Genomic DNA, 19,517 nt, shown 5'->3' with positions numbered 1-19,517 from the left:
CGCCCGGAGATCGATCTCATGAATAAACGCACTAGAGAACCGCTTGCTTTATCAACATTAGCCGGTAAACATGGAAGTCAGTTGGTCCAAGATGAACTAGGTTTCATAGATTACGGTGGCGCGCGACCTAAGCAGTATCCTCCGAAGTTAGTTCAAGGTCTGGAAGGCATCAGGGACGCCACATCAGATCAAAACATGACTTATGATATTAAAAAGATGTTGGCCGACTACGAGAACGAGCCCTTCCCGGGGCTCGAATTTACCGTTCGGGAACTGAGGGGGTTGGACCTGTTGATGCAAACCATTCGTGGTCAGCTCTGGAAAAGCACAGCCAAAATAAGTGAGATAGACGACCACATCGCCTATGAAAAGAAAAAACTCGGTGAAACTGAGGACGAGTCTATGAAAACCACCATCGAGGAACGAATACGTAATTTGGAAGATGAAAGGCAGACCTGGTTGGAGACAGCGTCCGGCTACAAAGAAAAGCTTAGATCCCAGGTCAGCCGTATACGGGAAACCATCAATCAAGTCCTCCACCGAGACACCACGTTAGCAGACAGGATTAGGATATTGTTCCGGGAGCAAGGGATCACCATCGCCAGCATTCTGACTGCATTGGGTTTCATTATATCAACCCTGGTGGTGTCACTAACAGGGGGTACCCCTGTTAGGCCTACAGGAGGCGGCGGAACTCCAAGTGGCGGTGGGGGTGTTAAAGACTGGATTAAAAAACTCGGGGAAGGCCTAGCTAAACTGGCTGGTAAAGCCGCCGAAGCCCTTCCCGGCATCCTGGGTAGCATCGTCTCGTGGTTGTTGGGCGCTCTGGCTAAAACTGCCATGTGGCTCAGTCAAAACATGTGGGCAGCCATCGTCGCCGTGGCAGGTCTGGTGTACGTAGCGGCTAAGAAATCTTTAACCAAATAAGTCCCAAAGTTACCCCACCAACCACCAGGGCCGTTTTATTATCGATATGCTGCTGTACCCCCACATGCACATGAGGGTGTGTGGGGGACACATGAACTTTAGGCTCCGGGGGCGGCGCAACTATACCCGTTTCACGTGGTTGGGTGTGTGGGATATGTGGGGTGTTAATATCGGGGTTGATACCCAACTTTTGATCCTTCGTGGCTATGACTATTTCGTTGTTATAACCCACCACTTTTTTTATTCTCAGTTGCATATCACTCGGAGCCATGTACAACCCCACGCCGAACACGTAATTGACTTTCGATCTGGCGTATTCTAACACGTTTTGGTAGCGTTCGATGGCCCTCGGGAGATCAACTGGAGAATTGATAGCATCCTCAACGTTGGAAACGAATTGTGTCTGAGCGTCGTAAGCAGTTCCCTTACCGAGGATGTTGGAACGCGTCATCGACTGCGCACCCAACAGCGCCCACACGTACGTTCGAATCGAGTCGTTCAAGCGTATTGTACCAGCACGAGTGAATTCTTTCGATGTTTTTGAGATCATTTTAGTCCAGGCTGTGGCTGCATCAGGATTGGTTTGCTTTATACAGCTGACATGGATCTTTTCATTCGTTGTGGGGCCTGTAAATGTATGACGGTTTGGGTTGTATGAACCATCTTTAGAACCGGCCTGATATGTTCCGGACCTGTAGAAGTACACGAGAACTATACCGAGACCATGGTTCACACCAGGAAGGCGAAAGTCTTTATTCGTTGGAATCTCAAACTCCCCACAAATACGTTCATAAGCGCGTCTATCATAGGGGTTATTCGTCATACTCCACGCTTTATCTTGGGGAAGAGGAGCACTTATTTCCTTCAATATTCGTCTCGTTTGATAATAAATATGAAACAAAATAACCGCCTTACTCAGTTCGTCTATACCGTAGTCTGGTGTCACACCCGACCCTGTCGTCGCACACCACACAGCAAAGTTGAGTTGGTTCTGCCAAAACTGCATTGGGTTTTGATTCCAGTTTACCACCGCCTGCGCGTTATTAACGGACACGATATATTTTTCAAAGATATTAATAAAGGTTGTTTTAAACCCCGTACCATCTGCATTCACCACGATTTTCAAGTGTGCTAAATCCATATTATAATATATAAATTATATATTATAATATGTACATAACACTTCCAGGAATAACGAGCGGTGAGGCCGTTCAGCTGACGCACGCGATCGATAACACGTCAGGTCAACTCGAAGTCGCACTCTGCGATATCACCTACCTACCGCAATGGACTAACATTAATATCAGCAACAATAAGCTGTTCGTCAGTGGAACTCGTAGTCAAATAACTGACGGTTACTACAGCGTGTGCTCGCTAAACGACGAGGTCTTCAAACCCCTGGGAGCCGAACTCAAGATGAACGACTCAAACGGCACAGTGGTGTTAATCAACAACGGAAGAACCTCATTGAGGCTAGGCCGACCATTAGCGAGGATACTCGGTATGTCTCCTGACGAGATAAAACCAACAACAACCGTCACAGGCACTAAGTTACCCGACCTAGTACCGTACCGAGAGCTATACATTCATCTCGGTCAGGTGAGCACAACGTATAACATTCAAGGAGGTCACCCTTCCACTATATTGAGAGCAGTGCCGGTGAAAACTGAGAAATTCAACGACGGTAGAACCGAGTCATTTTCACCACGGCAGTATAAGAGATTAACCCAGGGCAACATACCTGAGCTGACAATATCGGTGTTAGATATAAATCATAATCCTGTAAATATAGGATACCTCAGCTTAACGCTTCACGTAACATGACCAGCGCACAAGGGCCCGGAGTGAAAAAATGCGTCAATATCGGGATCTCCGACCTCGGAGACACACGCGGTTTCGACGCTCCCGGTGTAGATGGTAAATCGTATGCCTTGCAACTGAAAAACAACATTTACAAACGCGTTGAAATCCCCTCCGGTGGAACCCTAAGTGATATGATAGATACCACAAGAGCAACAGTAAACACTAAGTACTCCCTTGTCAACACCGGTGATAATAATTGGGTAATATACCCATCGTTCGAAGGTAAACTGTTCGACTTAGACGATGTTGAGAGCACTACCGTCGTCAAAAACAAACCATATATGCTCGTCTTCACCGAAGATGACAAGTGGGTGTTGTTACCCGATAACAAATGGTTTCTCAATATTAAACTCGTCTCCCCTTACGTGTTCACGGATAACAAAGACAACCACCTAAACAAAGTCGTGAACAATGGAACCCTGCTCGTGGCTTACGTCCCAACTCAGAGACGTAGTATAGTCGTCAGCCCAGTCAACACTATAGCAGCCCACATGCTATCGAGTAAACCGGCCATGCAAAACGTGAAATTGCAGTTGGTGTCTGAATTCGAAGGCGTGGTCAAGATACTAGAGGATCTACCGGCAAACTCAACATTGTTCATCAAAGTCTACCTAGGGGAACCATCGGGGAATGATGTCGAGATCGTGAAGGGGATCAAACTCGGGTGGGTGAAACGACACCAGTTTCAAGTTTGCAACGTTTACGTGCGGGTGGGTGTCGACTCCAAGACCAGTCTGCAGGGGGTCAACGTGATCGTGGAAAATAAGATATCACTAATCAATATCTTCCTGCCTGACAACATACACTTCATGGGTATGAAGTTAACCCCTGAATTATTATCAGAAAACCAGTTGGAAATTATATCATAATAGTATAATAATGACCAGTCATCATCCCAACACTACACTTAACGACCTAGGAGATACGGAGGGCTTCGATCAGCCTGGTGAGGAAGATGAATTCTACATCCTGCACTTCAAAGACAACGTGTACAGACGGGTGCCGTTACCAGATTTTAAAAAACCTAAATGGCTGATCAACTTAACACCCACCTCACCTAATATCATATTAAATAATGGGTATGTCTCTAAGATTAGGAACAACGGTATCTGGCCCGGGGATTTCATTCCGGAGAATACATTAGTACACACAGAATCTTTTGGTTACGAAAAAAAGGGGTTAAGTGCTCGTCCAGACAATAAATTAACATTTAGCAGTAATCTTGATAGAATATCCTCCCCTTCCACCCTCATCATAGAAGTCTTCTTTACGTTTTTAGGTAATGAAAACACCTCAAAAGTACACCAAATTTTACCCGGGGTGTCAATACACTGGTTTAGCAGACACAAAGGCGAATATTGTCGTATTGTTATACAATGGGGTACCACGGGTCCTATAAACCACTTAATAAGCCTCCGTGGGGTTTCTATTACAACAGGAAATTTTATTAACCTCTCACCTATTTCCCTGACTAGTAGTCTAGAACTTGTAGACTTCAAATTCATTGATAGACTTTTAATTGAAACCCAATTAAAAAATCTTTCAAAATATATATTATAGGATGGGTCTGTACCCAGTCGTAGAGGAAGTAGCGAAGACGTTGGAAACCGTAGATGGGTTCCGCTTGAGGCAGTTATGTGATGTGAAACGTCAACTAGAACAAGACCGTGACACGCGGAAAGCACTATGTAAAAAGTATAATAGAGCTTTCAATATCGTGGACGGGGCTGACACTACCCTTATGGCAACCAGCATGGGACTAGGGGCGGCAGGCGTTGGGTTGTTGACTACCATCGTGGCTGCACCTATAGTGCTAGGTATTGAAATAACGGCTGGGGTGACAGGGTTGGTAGGGTTGGCGCTTAAGTTAGTATCACGCAGACTTAATCGTAAGGCATTGAAACATGACGAGATCAGGGTTCTGGCCGAAGCAAAGCTGAACACAGTGAGTGAGCGAATTTCCACGGCACTCTCTGACAGTAAGATCTCAGAAGAGGAGTTTCGTTCAATCCTCTCTGAACTCACAAAATATAACGGAATGAAACAAGATATTCGGTCCAAGTCTCGTAAGTCTGCTATCAGCGAGGACGAGAAAAAAAAGTACATAGAACAGGGGATACAAAAAGCCCAACAAGCCTTTATTACGAACACCAAAGAGATCATAGGCGGTTCACGTTAAACTGTTTCCTCGATATAAACATAACATAGGGGAACACGAGGGCGATAGCCGTAAGCGAGCCACCGATCCTATATGGTCAGTCAAAACTTACAACATAGATAAAGTGGATATGAAAGCCGACGAACCTAACTTGTACTACTTGAGGGATGGGCCGGGTAGGGGATTTGTAAGAGAAGAATTATTGATCGTACCGTACGGCACAGTGTTACCTCCTACTAAGGCACAGTAATTTTGTAGTAGGGGTAATAGTAGCAAGAGCTAATGGCCCAACCAAAGCCTTATTTACTAAATAAGGCTTTGTAGAGGGGTTTTATGAAAGTGTTTTAGAACCCCTATTACCTATACTACTCAATGTGAAACATCCTCTGATCTTAACGCATCATCTCAGCCTAAAAGTCTAAACAACTCTCTAAAGGCAAAGGTACAAAGCCAGATTCTTTGAAAAAACTTAGTGGTAGAGCACCCAAAGGGTCAGACAATAAAATCAATTTATACAACAAATATGGATCCCTTGAGGACATGGACGTGACTGAAAACGTCCGCTCCAGGGCACACAGCTTGTCGCCCGCCAAAAAGGTACGGGGAAGATCCCCAATAAATCCTCCCAAACGATAGATTATCATAATCCTATTATACAATGGAACTGTAGGGGACTAAGGAATAATTTCCATGAATTACAACTTTTAATCCAAGATTTAGCACCCTCAGCGTTTTGCCTGCAGGAGACATATTTGAAAGAGACAGATGTTCTTAACCTACGTTCGTTCAGTGCATACCATTGTTTTTCGCCTAAGGGTGACAGGGCCACTGGAGGGTCTTCCATTCTAGTTAAACAGAACGTTATCCATAGCCCAGTTACACTTACTACTAATCTTCAGGCTGTTGCAGTGCGATTAACTTTGCACGTTGCGTTTACATTATGTTCTCTGTATGTTTCTCCGTCTTCAACGTTTCACAAACTCGATCTTCAAGCTCTATATGATCAACTCCCAAAACCCTGCATTATTATGGGAGATTTAAATGGACACAACCCACTCTGGGGTAGTGCAACAATTAATGGTAAAGGTAAAGTACTGGAGGAATTTTGTTCAGATAATGATTTATGTATTTATAATGATGACTCCAATACATATTTACATCCTGGTACAGGAACTTATTCTGCTCTCGACTTGTCAGTCACAAATTCAGAACTACTAAATGAATTCGAATGGTCAGTGCACGATGACCTCTGTGGAAGTGACCATTTTCCTACTATACTAAAATCTGTAACTCCATCTGATGTTCCTCCATCATCAAGGCGGAATTTTAAAAAGGCTAACTGGGCTTTATATGAAACACTGTGTGCTGAAAAACTTAAACCTGAACTTTTTATTGACGTTCCTGATGCTATTAAATGCTTTTCTGATGAACTGAACTCCATAGCTGATGAATGTATACCAAATTCCTCTGCAGTTCCACATATACGGAAACCATGGTTCAGTGATGAATGCAAACAAGCTAGGAAGGCAAGGAAAAAAGCAGAACATTATTTCCGTCGCCATCCTATGGTTCATAATTTAAATAAATTTAAAATTTTAAATGCTAAAGCACGGCGTACTTTTAAACAGAACAAACGCCAATCTTGGCAAAATTATGTATCCAAAATAAATTCTCGGACACCCATGTCCAAGGTATGGAACATGGTCCAGAAAATTAAGGGTAAAGGTACTAAATCTAGTGTCCATCATCTTAGACATGGAAACCAATTGCTTACTGATAAATCAGATATTGCTAATAAACTGGGTGAAACCCTCGCTAAACACTCTTCCTCTTCTAATTATGTACCTAAATTCCAAACGTATCAAAGACAACAAGAAAAAAGAAGTATTAATTTCAACTCAGATAATGGGGAAAATTATAATGAAACATTTTCTATTCATGAACTCCATTCTGCTCTTGATCAAGCTCATGACACTGCTACTGGAGCTGATAACATCCATTATCAGCTCCTGAAGCACTTACCAGAGTCCTGTTTGGAGGCACTCTTATCTATTTTTGACGATATTTGGACTTCAGGTAAATTTCCGTCTTCATGGCGTGACGCTATAGTAGTACCAATACCTAAACCTGGACGTGATCATACTGATCCGTCTAATTATCGACCTATTTCACTGACTAGCTGTGTTTGCAAGACCATGGAACGCATGATAAATAATCGACTTGTTTGGTACTTGGAAACTAATAACCTTATCACTGATATACAATGTGGTTTCCGTAAAAATAGAAGTACTGTCGATCACCCAGTGCGTTTGGAGTCATTTGTTAAAAACGCACTAATTAAAAAACAACACGCCGTGTCTATCTTTTTTGATTTAGAAAAAGCATATGACACAACTTGGAAACATGGTATTTTAAGAGACTTACATGACTTCGGTTTGCGAGGTCGTTTGCCGCAATTCATAGCCAACTTTTTAAATGATAGACAATTTCAGGTCCGCGTGGGTTCTACCCTGTCTGATCATTACAATCAGGATCAGGGTGTTCCACAAGGCAGTATTTTATCTGTCACACTTTTTAGTATAAAGATAAATAGTTTATCGAAAGTTTTAAATGATTCTATTGATGGTTCGTTATTTGTGGATGATTTTAATATTTCTTGTCGTGGTAAAAATATGAATACCATAGAGCGGCAGTTGCAGTTGTGCTTAAACAAAGTGGATAAATGGTGTCTTGAAAACGGCTTTAAATTTTCCAAATCGAAAACTAATTGCATACATTTTTGTCGTAAATATAAACCACATAAAGACCCTGAACTATTTCTAGATGGCACTCCCATTAAAGTTGTCAAGGAGGCCAAGTTCTTGGGATTAATTTTTGACTCACACCTAACGTTTCTGCCTCATATTAAATCTCTGAAAACTAAATGCCTGAAAGCACTTGATTTGTTGAAAGTGGTATCAAATTCTAAATGGGGAGGTGATCAAGCTACCCTCCTCCATCTATATCGATCACTTGTCCGTTCTAAACTTGATTATGGCTCCATCGTATATGGTGGAGCCTGCAACAGCAACTTAAAATTATTGGATTCTGTTCATCATCAAGGTCTAAGACTTTGTCTTGGGTCCTTTAGAACCTCTCCTGTTGACAGTCTGTATGTTGAAGCCGATGAACCATCTCTTACACAACGCCGTATAAAATTATCTTTACAATATATAACAAAGCTATACTCTAACGAATCAAACCCTGCATATAACTGTGTTTTCAATCCTCTCTACGAGGACTTGTACAACAAAAAGTCTTCTCTTGTTCCACCTCTCCAAAAGGGACTGAGAAATATTGAAGATATGAAGGCCGAGGTGGTCCAATATTGGGATACCCTGTCACACGACTACCTACAAACTTTGATGGGTAGTGTGCCTAGGCGTATTCAGGCATGCATTGCTGAGCGAGGAGGTCTAACAAAGTACTAGAACAAGACTGAGACTGTAAAAGGATGATGTTTTAACATGTTTATGTAAGTAAAACGCCAGAAGTTAATAAACGTAATGAGTTACATGACGCAACATGATTCTCAATAATTTCTGCGATAACATTGCCCTTAATTCTGAAGTTTCTAGTAGAGAATAGTCTTTGTCTTATAAGCATTAATTATCTAACAATGTTAATGAAGCAACATTAGAACAAAATGAAGTTGTCTGTTGAGTCTAAATAGGTTGGCTTCCAGATGGATGTCTGGAAGATGAGGAAAGTGGTCACTGGCCTCCATTACACGGATGAATAACCACAGAGCCATAGAAATGCTGAATAGAAGCACTTTCCATTAGAAATCTCAATGACGAGTCACAAATGTGCCTTGAATAACCAAACTCATGTAGTGGTAGCAGTTAGAGCCTGTGCTGGAGATTAGAGGATTATAGAGACAACTGAGTCCTATGATCCGAAAACATGAGAGGTTCGACCATACCTGGCGAAATATCTTACAATCCTCAGACAATTTAAGGCTTGAGATACTCTAGGCTTTACAATCGGTGATTATAGGCTTTATCACCTGAAGTGGACGATCGCGTTCTTCTCGAACCTGTCAAGTATCATTAAGTTTGTTTCGCGAAAATCATTGAACCTTTTACTTCCACGACAAGTGATTTCTGTCAAAAAATTGGAGTCAAATCTTTGGTAAAAACAACAATCGTTGTCATTTCGACATATGGGATGTGTCCAGATGATGTGTTTCTTTAGGGCTGATACAGGTCAGACAGTTCTCGTAACGTTGTTTCCTATTTCAGTGTTTTACTTACCAAAACGTGGCAGTGTTGTTGGATCGTTAGGAACCTCCAAGAACTCCAGCTTGTAAGAAAAGGATATACATTAATGTCGCAAAATTGAAAGAGCAGTAGGTTTGTTTAAAATCTAACATTCAAACATCAGTTTTGTGTACAGACAATAATAGCATATTTCGCTGTTGATCGCAAATTGTTAATATTGAATACCAAGGAAGAAACGAGACACATAGGCATGTTCAGTCATTACGAAGTACTTACATGCTCGTGTTTGCTGTCAGCATCTGTTAGATGACTGCCGTCTGTCTGTGTTCCATTGTCTATAAAATAACCAACAACTGTTACAAATCAAATTGTCTACGCCTAACTGAATTGTTGTAGAAAAGTCTTGGGACTGAACATGATCATATCACCATAAAGTGACACTCGACTGAAGAATTCACAAAAAGGTCATCACATTTTCACTTTTGATCTATACTATAAACTAAAAGGTATGTGAACACCCTAAGCTTTGATAACACGAAGCTTTTACTCAAAAATGGTGCTTTTTTGACGAAGTATTATTTCACTTAAACTCAAAGAATACCGAATCAGAGAGAGAGAGAGAGAGAGAGAGAGAGAGAGAGAGAGAGTGTGTGTGTGTGTGTGTGTGTGGGTGGGTGTGTAAGTAGGTACCTGTTTGATCTGAGCCATATGATGTACTGATACACCCGAATTTGGAAATATCGGATTTCAATTTATCCAGTCCTCTCGTGTTGAAGGCGCTTGCAGTTGTCCTGAGCCTGTGTGGAGGTAGTGATGCAAGGTGTGTCTTCGTTTTGTCTTGTATTGCACTGTCCAGTGTTAGATAATCTGAGTTTGAAGCATATCTAAGTACTGTCTTGATGTAGTCTGAGGTCAACTTGCATCGTTCACTTTCACCTTCAGAGGTAACTTGCTCTGTATGCAGGCTTAACAGTTCCCGCTTTGTCTGGTTCTCAAGCTCGATGATCAGCTCCTTCTCTCTTTGATCGAGTTTTGTCCGTAAGGAATGGAAAGAGTGGTGGATGGCCTTCTTCAGATCACTGCTGGTCTTCTTTGTGTCATTCATAGCTTTGCTGATGTTCTTCAGATATGCTTGGTGAGAAATACGATATGCAGACACGTTCTTCTCATGTTCTTCTATTCGTCCTTTAGCAGTATCAGCAGCCTCATTTAAATCTGCAACGTCATGGTCGGCATGCCCGCCAAGTCTGCATTTGGCACAGATTAAACTGTTGCAGCTTTTATCAAAATATTCCAGAGGATAACGATTGTGTAGTTTACAAACTGACTCAACATACATACTTCCCAGTGTTGTATCCGTAAATGTTTCCACAACATGCCGTCTAGTAGCTTTAAAACGATTGTGCAAATTCTGACAGTATTCACAGAGGAACTCTTCACACTCCTGACACCAACACACAGCTTGGTTGCCGTCATCGTTTGTACAGAGGAGGTCAGTTTGACGATGTTTAACTGTCAGATGGAATATTTCCTTCTGTCTCACTGCATCCTTCTGCAGAGTTGTATCTGCGAGGTTGACCTCCCTCTGACATGTACAGCATGATATGACACCACCAGCTGCACATGTCACACATGTCTCACACACGGCATGAAGACAGGGCAGTAGGTATGGGGCGGGGCCTTTCAGGGTAAACTGCTGTTGACAGACAGAACACTTTGGAAAGTCGTCCATTCTGAAACAAATAATATAGTTGTCTCTATTCCATCGACCGCACTTCTCATAAATGGCATACTGAATCCAATAAAATGCATAGGCTCAATTAGTACTTGATTAAACCTGCATTTGAATGAAATATTCATAGTCACCTTGCTTGATGTTAATGATTCATTTGGGCAAGCAATCATTTTTTTTCTCCAATCACAATCAACAAACAACACAAATATACTAAAGCAGTTTACAACATAAATGACACACATGTTCTAATTTTATAAAAGAAAAAAAAACCAATGGAATCGTTTGAAATTGTAATAACAGGTGTATGGACACCATGCACTCAGTCATTTCACTACAGCAACAATAGCAAGTCCATTGAGTTAATGAATAAATGAAGTGTCTAGCATTCGACCACACATGTAAACAAAACAAAACACTTGGTCACTATCTGCTATGTTCACCGTGGGTATCAATGCACGCCCTAACACTGCGATATACTGAGAACGTCAGACGCCGTACGTCTTCGGGAGGGATCCTTCGCCATTCCTCTTGCAGTACTTTGGCATACTGCAGTCGGTTTCCAGGAATAACGGCTCAAGCACAAATCTGACGGTCCCACAAGTGTTTCATTGGTGCCATGACAGGTGATCTGGATTGCTACGTAAGCTCACTAAGATTGTTTCTCTGTGTAAAATCCATGAAAGTATGTGTTTCATGAGAACATACCTTGTCTTGCTGGAACATGATCCGGTTACAGCCTTGACGCAGGAATGGCAGGACAACCGGAAGGAAAATGCGATCAGTGCATCTTTGAGCAGTGAGATAGCTTAGTATTCACCACCACAAGATCTGTCTTCATATCGACACATATGGCTCACCAAACCCTGACACATCTTGTACACATTTTTCGCGGTGTGTGCATTCCTGAACAGTTGAAACCGGCTTTCGTCTGAGAACATCACTCTCCGCACTGTTCCTTTTACCACTGGCAAACCGTGCGTGCTCACCAAAGTCCTAGATATCGATGTTGAAGCATCACAGTAGCGTCTGTAGGCACAGATACCGTCTTGTTTGAGTCGTGAAGAGGATGTTCGTCGACTAGCACGATGTTCTGTCGCTGCTGACCCGTGATGGTCCGGGGTAGACAGGCCTTCAGCAACCCATGCTTGTATGAAAAATGACTATGCTTGTCGTACGAGACAACTAACGGGATCGGGTGGTCAGGCTCGCTGACTTGTTTGACACATGTGATCGGTTTCCAGTTGTGCAGGTCGATGTTCATGCTGTTGATCACTGGCCTCTCTGGTCCAGACTCGTTTATTTACAGAGCGCAGCCATATAGGTGGAATATTGCCGAGTGCTGCGTAAAACTAAACTCACTTACTCCCTCCTGTCGCTGCTGATGACGTCACAGATATCAAACGGTTTCTCCGGTGCTGGATACGTAAGGAGAGGTCATTTGATGGGGATGGTGGCGTGAGATCGTCCACCTTATCGAAAGTCTGTCTACTGTCTGCCCAGTTTGCTCGTAGCGGATCATCAGCCTCGTGATCGACAGACGTACACAGCCCAATGGTGGCACTCATCTGTGTTATTCCAATGGCTCTCTCTTTGGTTTCCTACGGTAGCTGGGACATGATCGATGAAGCTGACTTGAAGGTGTGATGTCGAGGAGGGTTTGTGTGCACCCTTATACCCCAAAAATGCACGTGCGTCATGAAATCTGTTCACGAGATTTTTGTTCCTCACGATTTGTGGAAGTGATTCCATTCTCCCAGGCACAACATTTATCAAGAGAAGTGTTACGGAAGAGTTTTGACGATTGATTTAAACTCTCAGTGTCTAAATCATCAAATTACATTTTGGTATCGTTTCTTATACCTGTTAGTTTATACTAAATGCATCGCTTAGGAGGACAATGCGTTATGCATATCTGTTTTGCCTTTTTGCAACAATGAACCGATGACAAATATTTCAAAGAGTCGGTCTTTTTACCGTTGAGATCACCATTCCATTATAGCCTTGATTACACTGACATTTTGAGAGTGAGTGAGTGAGTTTAGTTAGTTGCCTGTTACGACAAGCATTGTGGTCTTTTATGGCAAGCATGGGTTACTGAAGGCCTATTGTATCCCGGATCTTCACGGGTCTGACATTTTGGAGTTGCCAAGGGTATTGCTACAGTATACATATGTGCATCACCTTTATGTATCTCTTCTGGTTACTCAACACGTACACCTAACACCTTCTGCTTTTTCCAAATACAAACCACATTCACCATCTCAATATCCCACACCGTAGCATCGCTTTGACTGCGTTTAGAGATTGCCTACGATATATCTATTTCGAAACATGATTTCGTAGGTAATAGTCATCTAGTTTTCAAAGGTATAATATTGATATAAAATCTCTCCTGAAATCTGAATTATATGTTGCTGTAATCCGAGAGAAATGAGCAGTAAGAGCAATGTATAAATTTCGAACACTAGTTCATAACTCAAGAGTCAACATTACTTGTAATAGGTTATTGTTTACTATGCCTCACTCAGAACTTGTGTGTAAAAACTTTCATTTAGTAAAAGATGAATGCCATGTTTTCTATAGAAAAGCACCCGTGAAGGTCCCGGGGTAGAATAGGCCTTCAGCAACCCATGCTTGCCATAGAAGGCGACTCAGCTTGTCGTAAGAGGCGACTAACGGGATCGGGTAGTCAGGCTCGCTGACTTGGTTGACACATGTCATCGGTTCCCAATTGCTCAGATCGATGCTCATGTTGTTGATCACTGGATTGTCTGGTCCAGACTCGATTATTTACAGACCGCCGCCATATAGCTGGAATATTTCTGAGTGCGGCGTAAAACTAAACTCACTCACTCACTCACTCACTATAGAAAAGAAATACCTCATTACAGAAATAATGGTAGAATTGTGTTCTAAAATTTAGTTAGCAACTTTGATATTAAGAAAGTACTTTATTCAAAATGAGATCAAGACCGACACTGGATATGTGACTTATACGTAAATACACCATGTCCGACAGTTGTCCCTCTGGCCACATGGTATTATATCTAGTAGCATTCACTATCCACGTCCAGTCACCCAATTTGTACACTACACACCTAAAGCCCTAATCTTCTGCAGTGTCTAATATCTACTAGCATACGCTATCCACTCCCTGTCACCCCATACTGTACACTATACACCTAAAGCCCTATCCCCTGCAGTGACTAATGTCTACTAGCACACACTGTCCACTTCCACTCACCTCAGTCTGTACACCATATACCTCAACCGATATCACCTACAGTGTCTAATACCTACAAGCATACGCTATCCACTTCCAGTCACCACTGTCGGTACATCATACACCTCAACCCTTATCTCCTGCAGTGTCTAATATCTACTAGCATTGACTATCCATCACAGCCTATTCTTGTGTGAAGGCCATTACACTACATCTTAACACCAATCTCCAAGTTGTGAGATCTTCTAACATCTACGATCCACCCTCACCCAGAAACCCAGTACCTCCCACCAGTATACACAATTTCCTACACCATTACGCCCATTTCTAACCTAACCTCTCATAACTTCTCATAAACCTTCTACTATCAGTGATTTGAACCAATCAAGTTCACTCTTGTCTTTCACGCGTTCCATCTACCTCTAAACATTTTTCGTATGCAACGAGTCCTTGTAACATATATTAGTACTCCATCCGTATATATCACTCATCTTGTATATGTCAACTGCGACCTGCATACCCTACCGCCGGTTGTTTAGGTCATCGTGACATGTCTCCAGCTTTGTTTATCTAAAAGTACCCTGTCCTACATGTCATGTTGCTTTGTTAACGCCCCCTTGAAAGCATTCATGACGAAGATACTTTAACTTCTTGTTTCAGGTTATTTCTTGTAAAATACGTTCCAAACAAACACCCTGTTTAATTGCCACAGAGTCAAAAGATCGGATTTTGCTTTTTAAGAGTTATATTACACGGATCGTACAAAACGCATCAGAAGGGATGACGTCTGAGGTAAGAGTGGCAAAGATAGCATAGCTTGTTTGATTTGACGCTCGGCTGTATAAGCTTAAAGTGTGACATAAGTAGATAATGTGTCATCTACCGTCTACGTATTCTTCTGACTTTGACTGGAACTTTATCTATATCAAGACAGTTTGACTGGGATATGTTGAGACAGGACAGGATACACCTACCTGGAGGCTCGGATTCCTTATTGCACATGTCATTTCCGGGTCAGATCTGTATGCGCGAGTTTCATCGTTATCGGAATGTAGATTACACAATGCATTGATGTGGCCGTACAAACTGGGTTATTTGACGATACTGCAAACTATATTGAGATAGATGTCTGCCAGATTTACTATAGTCTCTTAGCGGGCCCATGTGATTTGGTGAGAAAGTCAGATATAATATCGATTCTAACCAAACATCTCCTGTCTCCACAGAGGTATGTATTTTGTAATTATACGTCAATAGAATGCATTAATTTGATTACTAAATATAGTCATAACAGTGAGATGAATGTTTTTTCCCTAATATTTGCAAATTTGCTGGTGCGTCAGCTCCTGGCAAGTACAGCCATGTTTCGATTCCTTAAAGAATTGCACGACCTATACAGTACGTTGCATCTCTTCCTCGCCGTGATCAGGTTAGAAAACATTGATACGATCACCCAGGCAGCTGTCTTTCACTCACTCAGTCTCTCACTACTTAAATATAACGCCTCTGTTCGTACATAAATTGTAAGAAAACATTCACTAAGTTTGACTGGATAATATTTTAACAAGGAGTGCATTGTTGGTCTTATTTCGTTTGTGCATCAGTCGAAATAACCCTAACAGAGTCAACTTCCTTCGACCGGAATCTTACCCCACAACTGGTGTGAATTCGGAGTGAGTAACGACTGAGCATGTTTATTGACAGTTAGGACTGGAGTATAAAACCAACTGACAGGAGACATATAATTTGGGTGAGATCAGCCATATTTCCTAAGCCATCCCAACAATGAAAGTACATTATGGAGCTTTGAAGAGCATGAGGTCACAGTCTTTACTGACTACATCGAGGACTTCGAGCGCTGGAGATTATTTGCTTCACTCTGAAGCAGGAAGCAGTCTAAGGTATGTCCTAGAAGCTCTGCTTTACAGAGAAGGTATATTCTAAACGAAAAAATATGTTTCATTATAATCATTCAATATCATTTATTTCTCGTCCAGTGTGCATATGAGTGTGAATAAGTCAGAGGTGAGGAGCCACAAGAGGAGCTATCAACACAAAGTTAACCAAGACACCCATGACGATCCGTGTGAGAATTGGTGTCCATTAAACCATGCATTTTAGAGGCGAGAAATGGGATCAGGTTATTAGGCTTGTCAACATTGTAAAACTACTGCTAGACGCATATTAGATGATCCTGCGCACTAAACGTATTTGTGACAAGAGAGGCGGTACAACGAATTGGGCGAGTACACTTGGCCGCTACAGGTAGCTTGACGATTATGCACGTGCCATACATGCTAACTGTGACATGAAATCAACACCGCTACTGATTAACACCTGTCTCGCTACAGTGTAACACCAGTCTCGCTACTGTTTTACACCTATCTCAATAATGTTAAACATATTTCAGTTGTAGTAACAAATGTCCACGTTAGGAAAACATGGGCAAATAGTTAATTCTCAGACAGGGGAGATAGCAAACAATGTTATCATGTATATGGACAAGAAGTGTTGGCAACTTGAGGGTGAAGTCGTAATAAATGGGATTCAACCTCCGTCTGGCACCGGACCTCGGCTTATTGTGGTTCATGCAAGGGGTGAAAACGGTTTTGTTCCAAATACTTTGCTTGTTTTTTGATTCCAAACTAAAATCAGCAGACTATCATGACGAGATGAACTGTGATAATTTTTCCAAATGGCTCCAGGAAAAGTTGATCCCAAACCTTCCACTGCACTCTGTCATCGTTATGGATAATGCACCATATCATAGCAAGCAGGTGGACAAATGTCCGACAACCGCCAACAGAAAAGATGACATAAAAGCGTGGCTACAAAGGCACAATATCTCATTTGCTGAGAAAATGCTTAAAGCCGAACTATTGTTTCTTGCACAATCCCCGTCTACAGAGTAGACACGATGTTGAAGCAGCATGGTCATGATGTACTACGTCTCCCTCCATACCACTAAACCCGATTGCGTTAATTTGGGCAAATGTGAAAAATTATGTCGCTTCACAAAACTAGCAGTTCACAAAAAGCTCCTTAAGAGTTGCCATAAATGAAAGCATGTCTGCAATCGGTGCAAAAGAATGGTCGGAATGTTGTAAACATGTTAAAACAACTGACGATGGTTACTGGCAACGCGAAATCGCAGTCGATAGGGAAATTGACAGACTAGTGATTGACTTAGGACTTCAAGTGATTCAGACACCGAGACTGATTCAGAGAGTGATAACTGAAGCATAATCAGTAAGTCAGCCTAATTTTCCAGCATTGTTGTGTCTTGTATAATAATTGACACATACTATATCAGGTTTTTACTGTCCCATACTTTGCCATAAAAAAGAGTAATCTTTGTTGAGTCTGTATTTTATATTTTTTTAGTCACTGATAAATCTACTGAGTCTGGTACTGAGTAATCCCCAAACCGACAAATTTGTGTACAAAGATATTTCTCACTGACTTATCCATGTCAAAAGGTATTTTCAGTTTTCTGTACACAATTTTGGTGACCATAATAAAATATGACAGAAATTTGGAAATATTGTTTGAATATTAACCATTCCTCTGGAACCGGTTATATAAATTTCCAAGACACGTATTCCCGGTCGATCACCAGCGGAATTATGGACGAAAATCAACCCGTACAGAGAAATAGGAACAAAATTATGGGATAACAATATTTCCCCCTTGCTACTCTGATTTAGTCACCACCATTCAGTAATAGATAACTTTTAACATGTTAAAAAGTTAAATGAAACACAATTAACTATATGTAGTTATTATCTATTTAATATTTAGCAGACGAAAAGTCAACTTTACCCATTAAAACAACACCGCATATTCCTTCGAATGATAAGACTGCAATTTCAGGCATAAGATACTGATATTCCCTGATAACCTTTAGTTAAGACGAAGACAAATAGATGATTGGGGCATTGACAAGCATTTTAGATATTCAACAATTTTGTTAAGAAAACCCCCCAGGAAAATGTCATTTACTTCGTGAAATGGATCGATGGTTCTAAACATATTTGCTCAGTATATTGAGTTGATTCAATTCGTTGGGATTGTACCTGTTCCTAAATCGAGTGTGCTATAACAATTCATGCGTGAAAAGCACGGGGAAAATGAACTTCTCGATATTTATCAGACAACCTATCTCCCTCTTATTTCAAGTGGATCGTTCTGTGGGGCGTTCCCAAGTATGCAAATTAGGGTCATTTGTCAGGTCGTGGATCATCTTATATGTGTTTACCTGAACATTTATTCACTGGCTCCTATCTACAACAGAAATTAGAGATTAACTTAAGCTATTGTCTTCGTCCGTTTTGTCACTGTTGATGCAAAAATTTCGAGATAGTTACACAATATGTACACACACCCTTACCTGAACTTATGGAATGAAAATATGTATCCCTGGAGAGGATACAGTTATTGAGGAAGGGTTCAAGAGTTGTCTCCCTTATACTCTAGCTCAAGCTACGACTTCAAATGACGACATGACTATTATCTAGAACTTTCATTAACATTTGACACATATCAATAGCCTGTATACGATACTGTCTAATACATTAGCCTATTAAGATTGCCATCTCTCTGTGACAACCAAATACAATCAAAACCATATCTAAAACCTCAAAAGATGTGTAATATATACACGAAAGGCTAGATGCTATGTTTAATGCTCGACATAAGTCTTGCCAACACTAATTGAGTAAGTCATTGTAAACTTCATTAAATTTGCAGACTGTGTTCTTTTCCGAGTCTTTTTGGTACGGTCGAGAGATCCAGATGTTTGGCTACTGTCCTTACGTGCTGTTATACAAGACTTATGCCTTATAAAATGTAGGTCCGTTTCGGTGATTAAAAGCCCGTATTTTTCAAGATTTAGTGCCGTCTGTGTTAACATTGTCGCTTATCCTGAGTGTGTGCACATACATGTTCATTTGGGGGTCATTTGGTGAGGAGTGAATGAGGTGGATGTTACGCCGCGTTTAGTTTTGGCAATTTTCTAGCAATATCACGGCGACTGAGGACACTCGTTTCCTGGTTTGGCTATGTCGTTGTTTACGGCGTTCAACATCAGGTCGAAGCGAAGGCGAGCATGTATGACACCCGAGAACTGGCTGATGAAACTACTGCACTCGTTAACCAGTGTTTTGCATTTGAACACCTAAATAAGAGAAAGACGCAGGCATGCACTCAGACATTACACATGCGCATGGTGTACCTTGTGACTCAGCACTCGCAACCGCGGTCCACCCACGCTTCCAAATGTTGGTAAACACCACGAATTCGACCAATGACCATGCTGGCTTTAGGACACTGAGACAGAAGAAGTGAATG

The 19,517-nt window shown here is 41.6% G+C and overlaps 2 protein-coding genes across 8 annotated transcripts in view; both read right to left on the bottom strand.

Annotated features, from left to right (window-relative positions):
* LOC137269788 (E3 ubiquitin-protein ligase TRIM45-like) overlaps positions 1-15,188 on the bottom strand; it is a 31,867-nt gene extending 16,679 nt beyond the window's left edge. The window contains exons 1-4 of the mRNA XM_067803626.1: positions 15,143-15,188; positions 9,901-10,943; positions 9,487-9,545; positions 9,244-9,292 (exon numbers count right to left, since the gene is read on the bottom strand). Of these exons, the coding sequence (XP_067659727.1) occupies positions 9,244-9,292; positions 9,487-9,545; positions 9,901-10,942 (1,150 nt within the window). The 5' untranslated portion in view covers position 10,943; positions 15,143-15,188. The remainder of the gene's footprint in view (positions 1-9,243; positions 9,293-9,486; positions 9,546-9,900; positions 10,944-15,142) is intronic.
* The window catches only part of LOC137269797 (protein wech-like), a 298,390-nt gene that overhangs the window by 218,561 nt on the left and 60,312 nt on the right, over positions 1-19,517 (bottom strand). The gene's annotated exons all lie outside the window — the stretch shown is intronic.

Source organism: Haliotis asinina, unplaced genomic scaffold (assembly GCF_037392515.1).
Source record: "Haliotis asinina isolate JCU_RB_2024 unplaced genomic scaffold, JCU_Hal_asi_v2 scaffold_17, whole genome shotgun sequence".
In the NCBI taxonomy this organism is placed as follows: Eukaryota; Metazoa; Mollusca; class Gastropoda; order Lepetellida; family Haliotidae; genus Haliotis; species Haliotis asinina.
The sequence above is the reverse complement of the archived record's forward strand: the minus strand, read 5'-3'. Positions and strand labels throughout refer to the sequence as shown.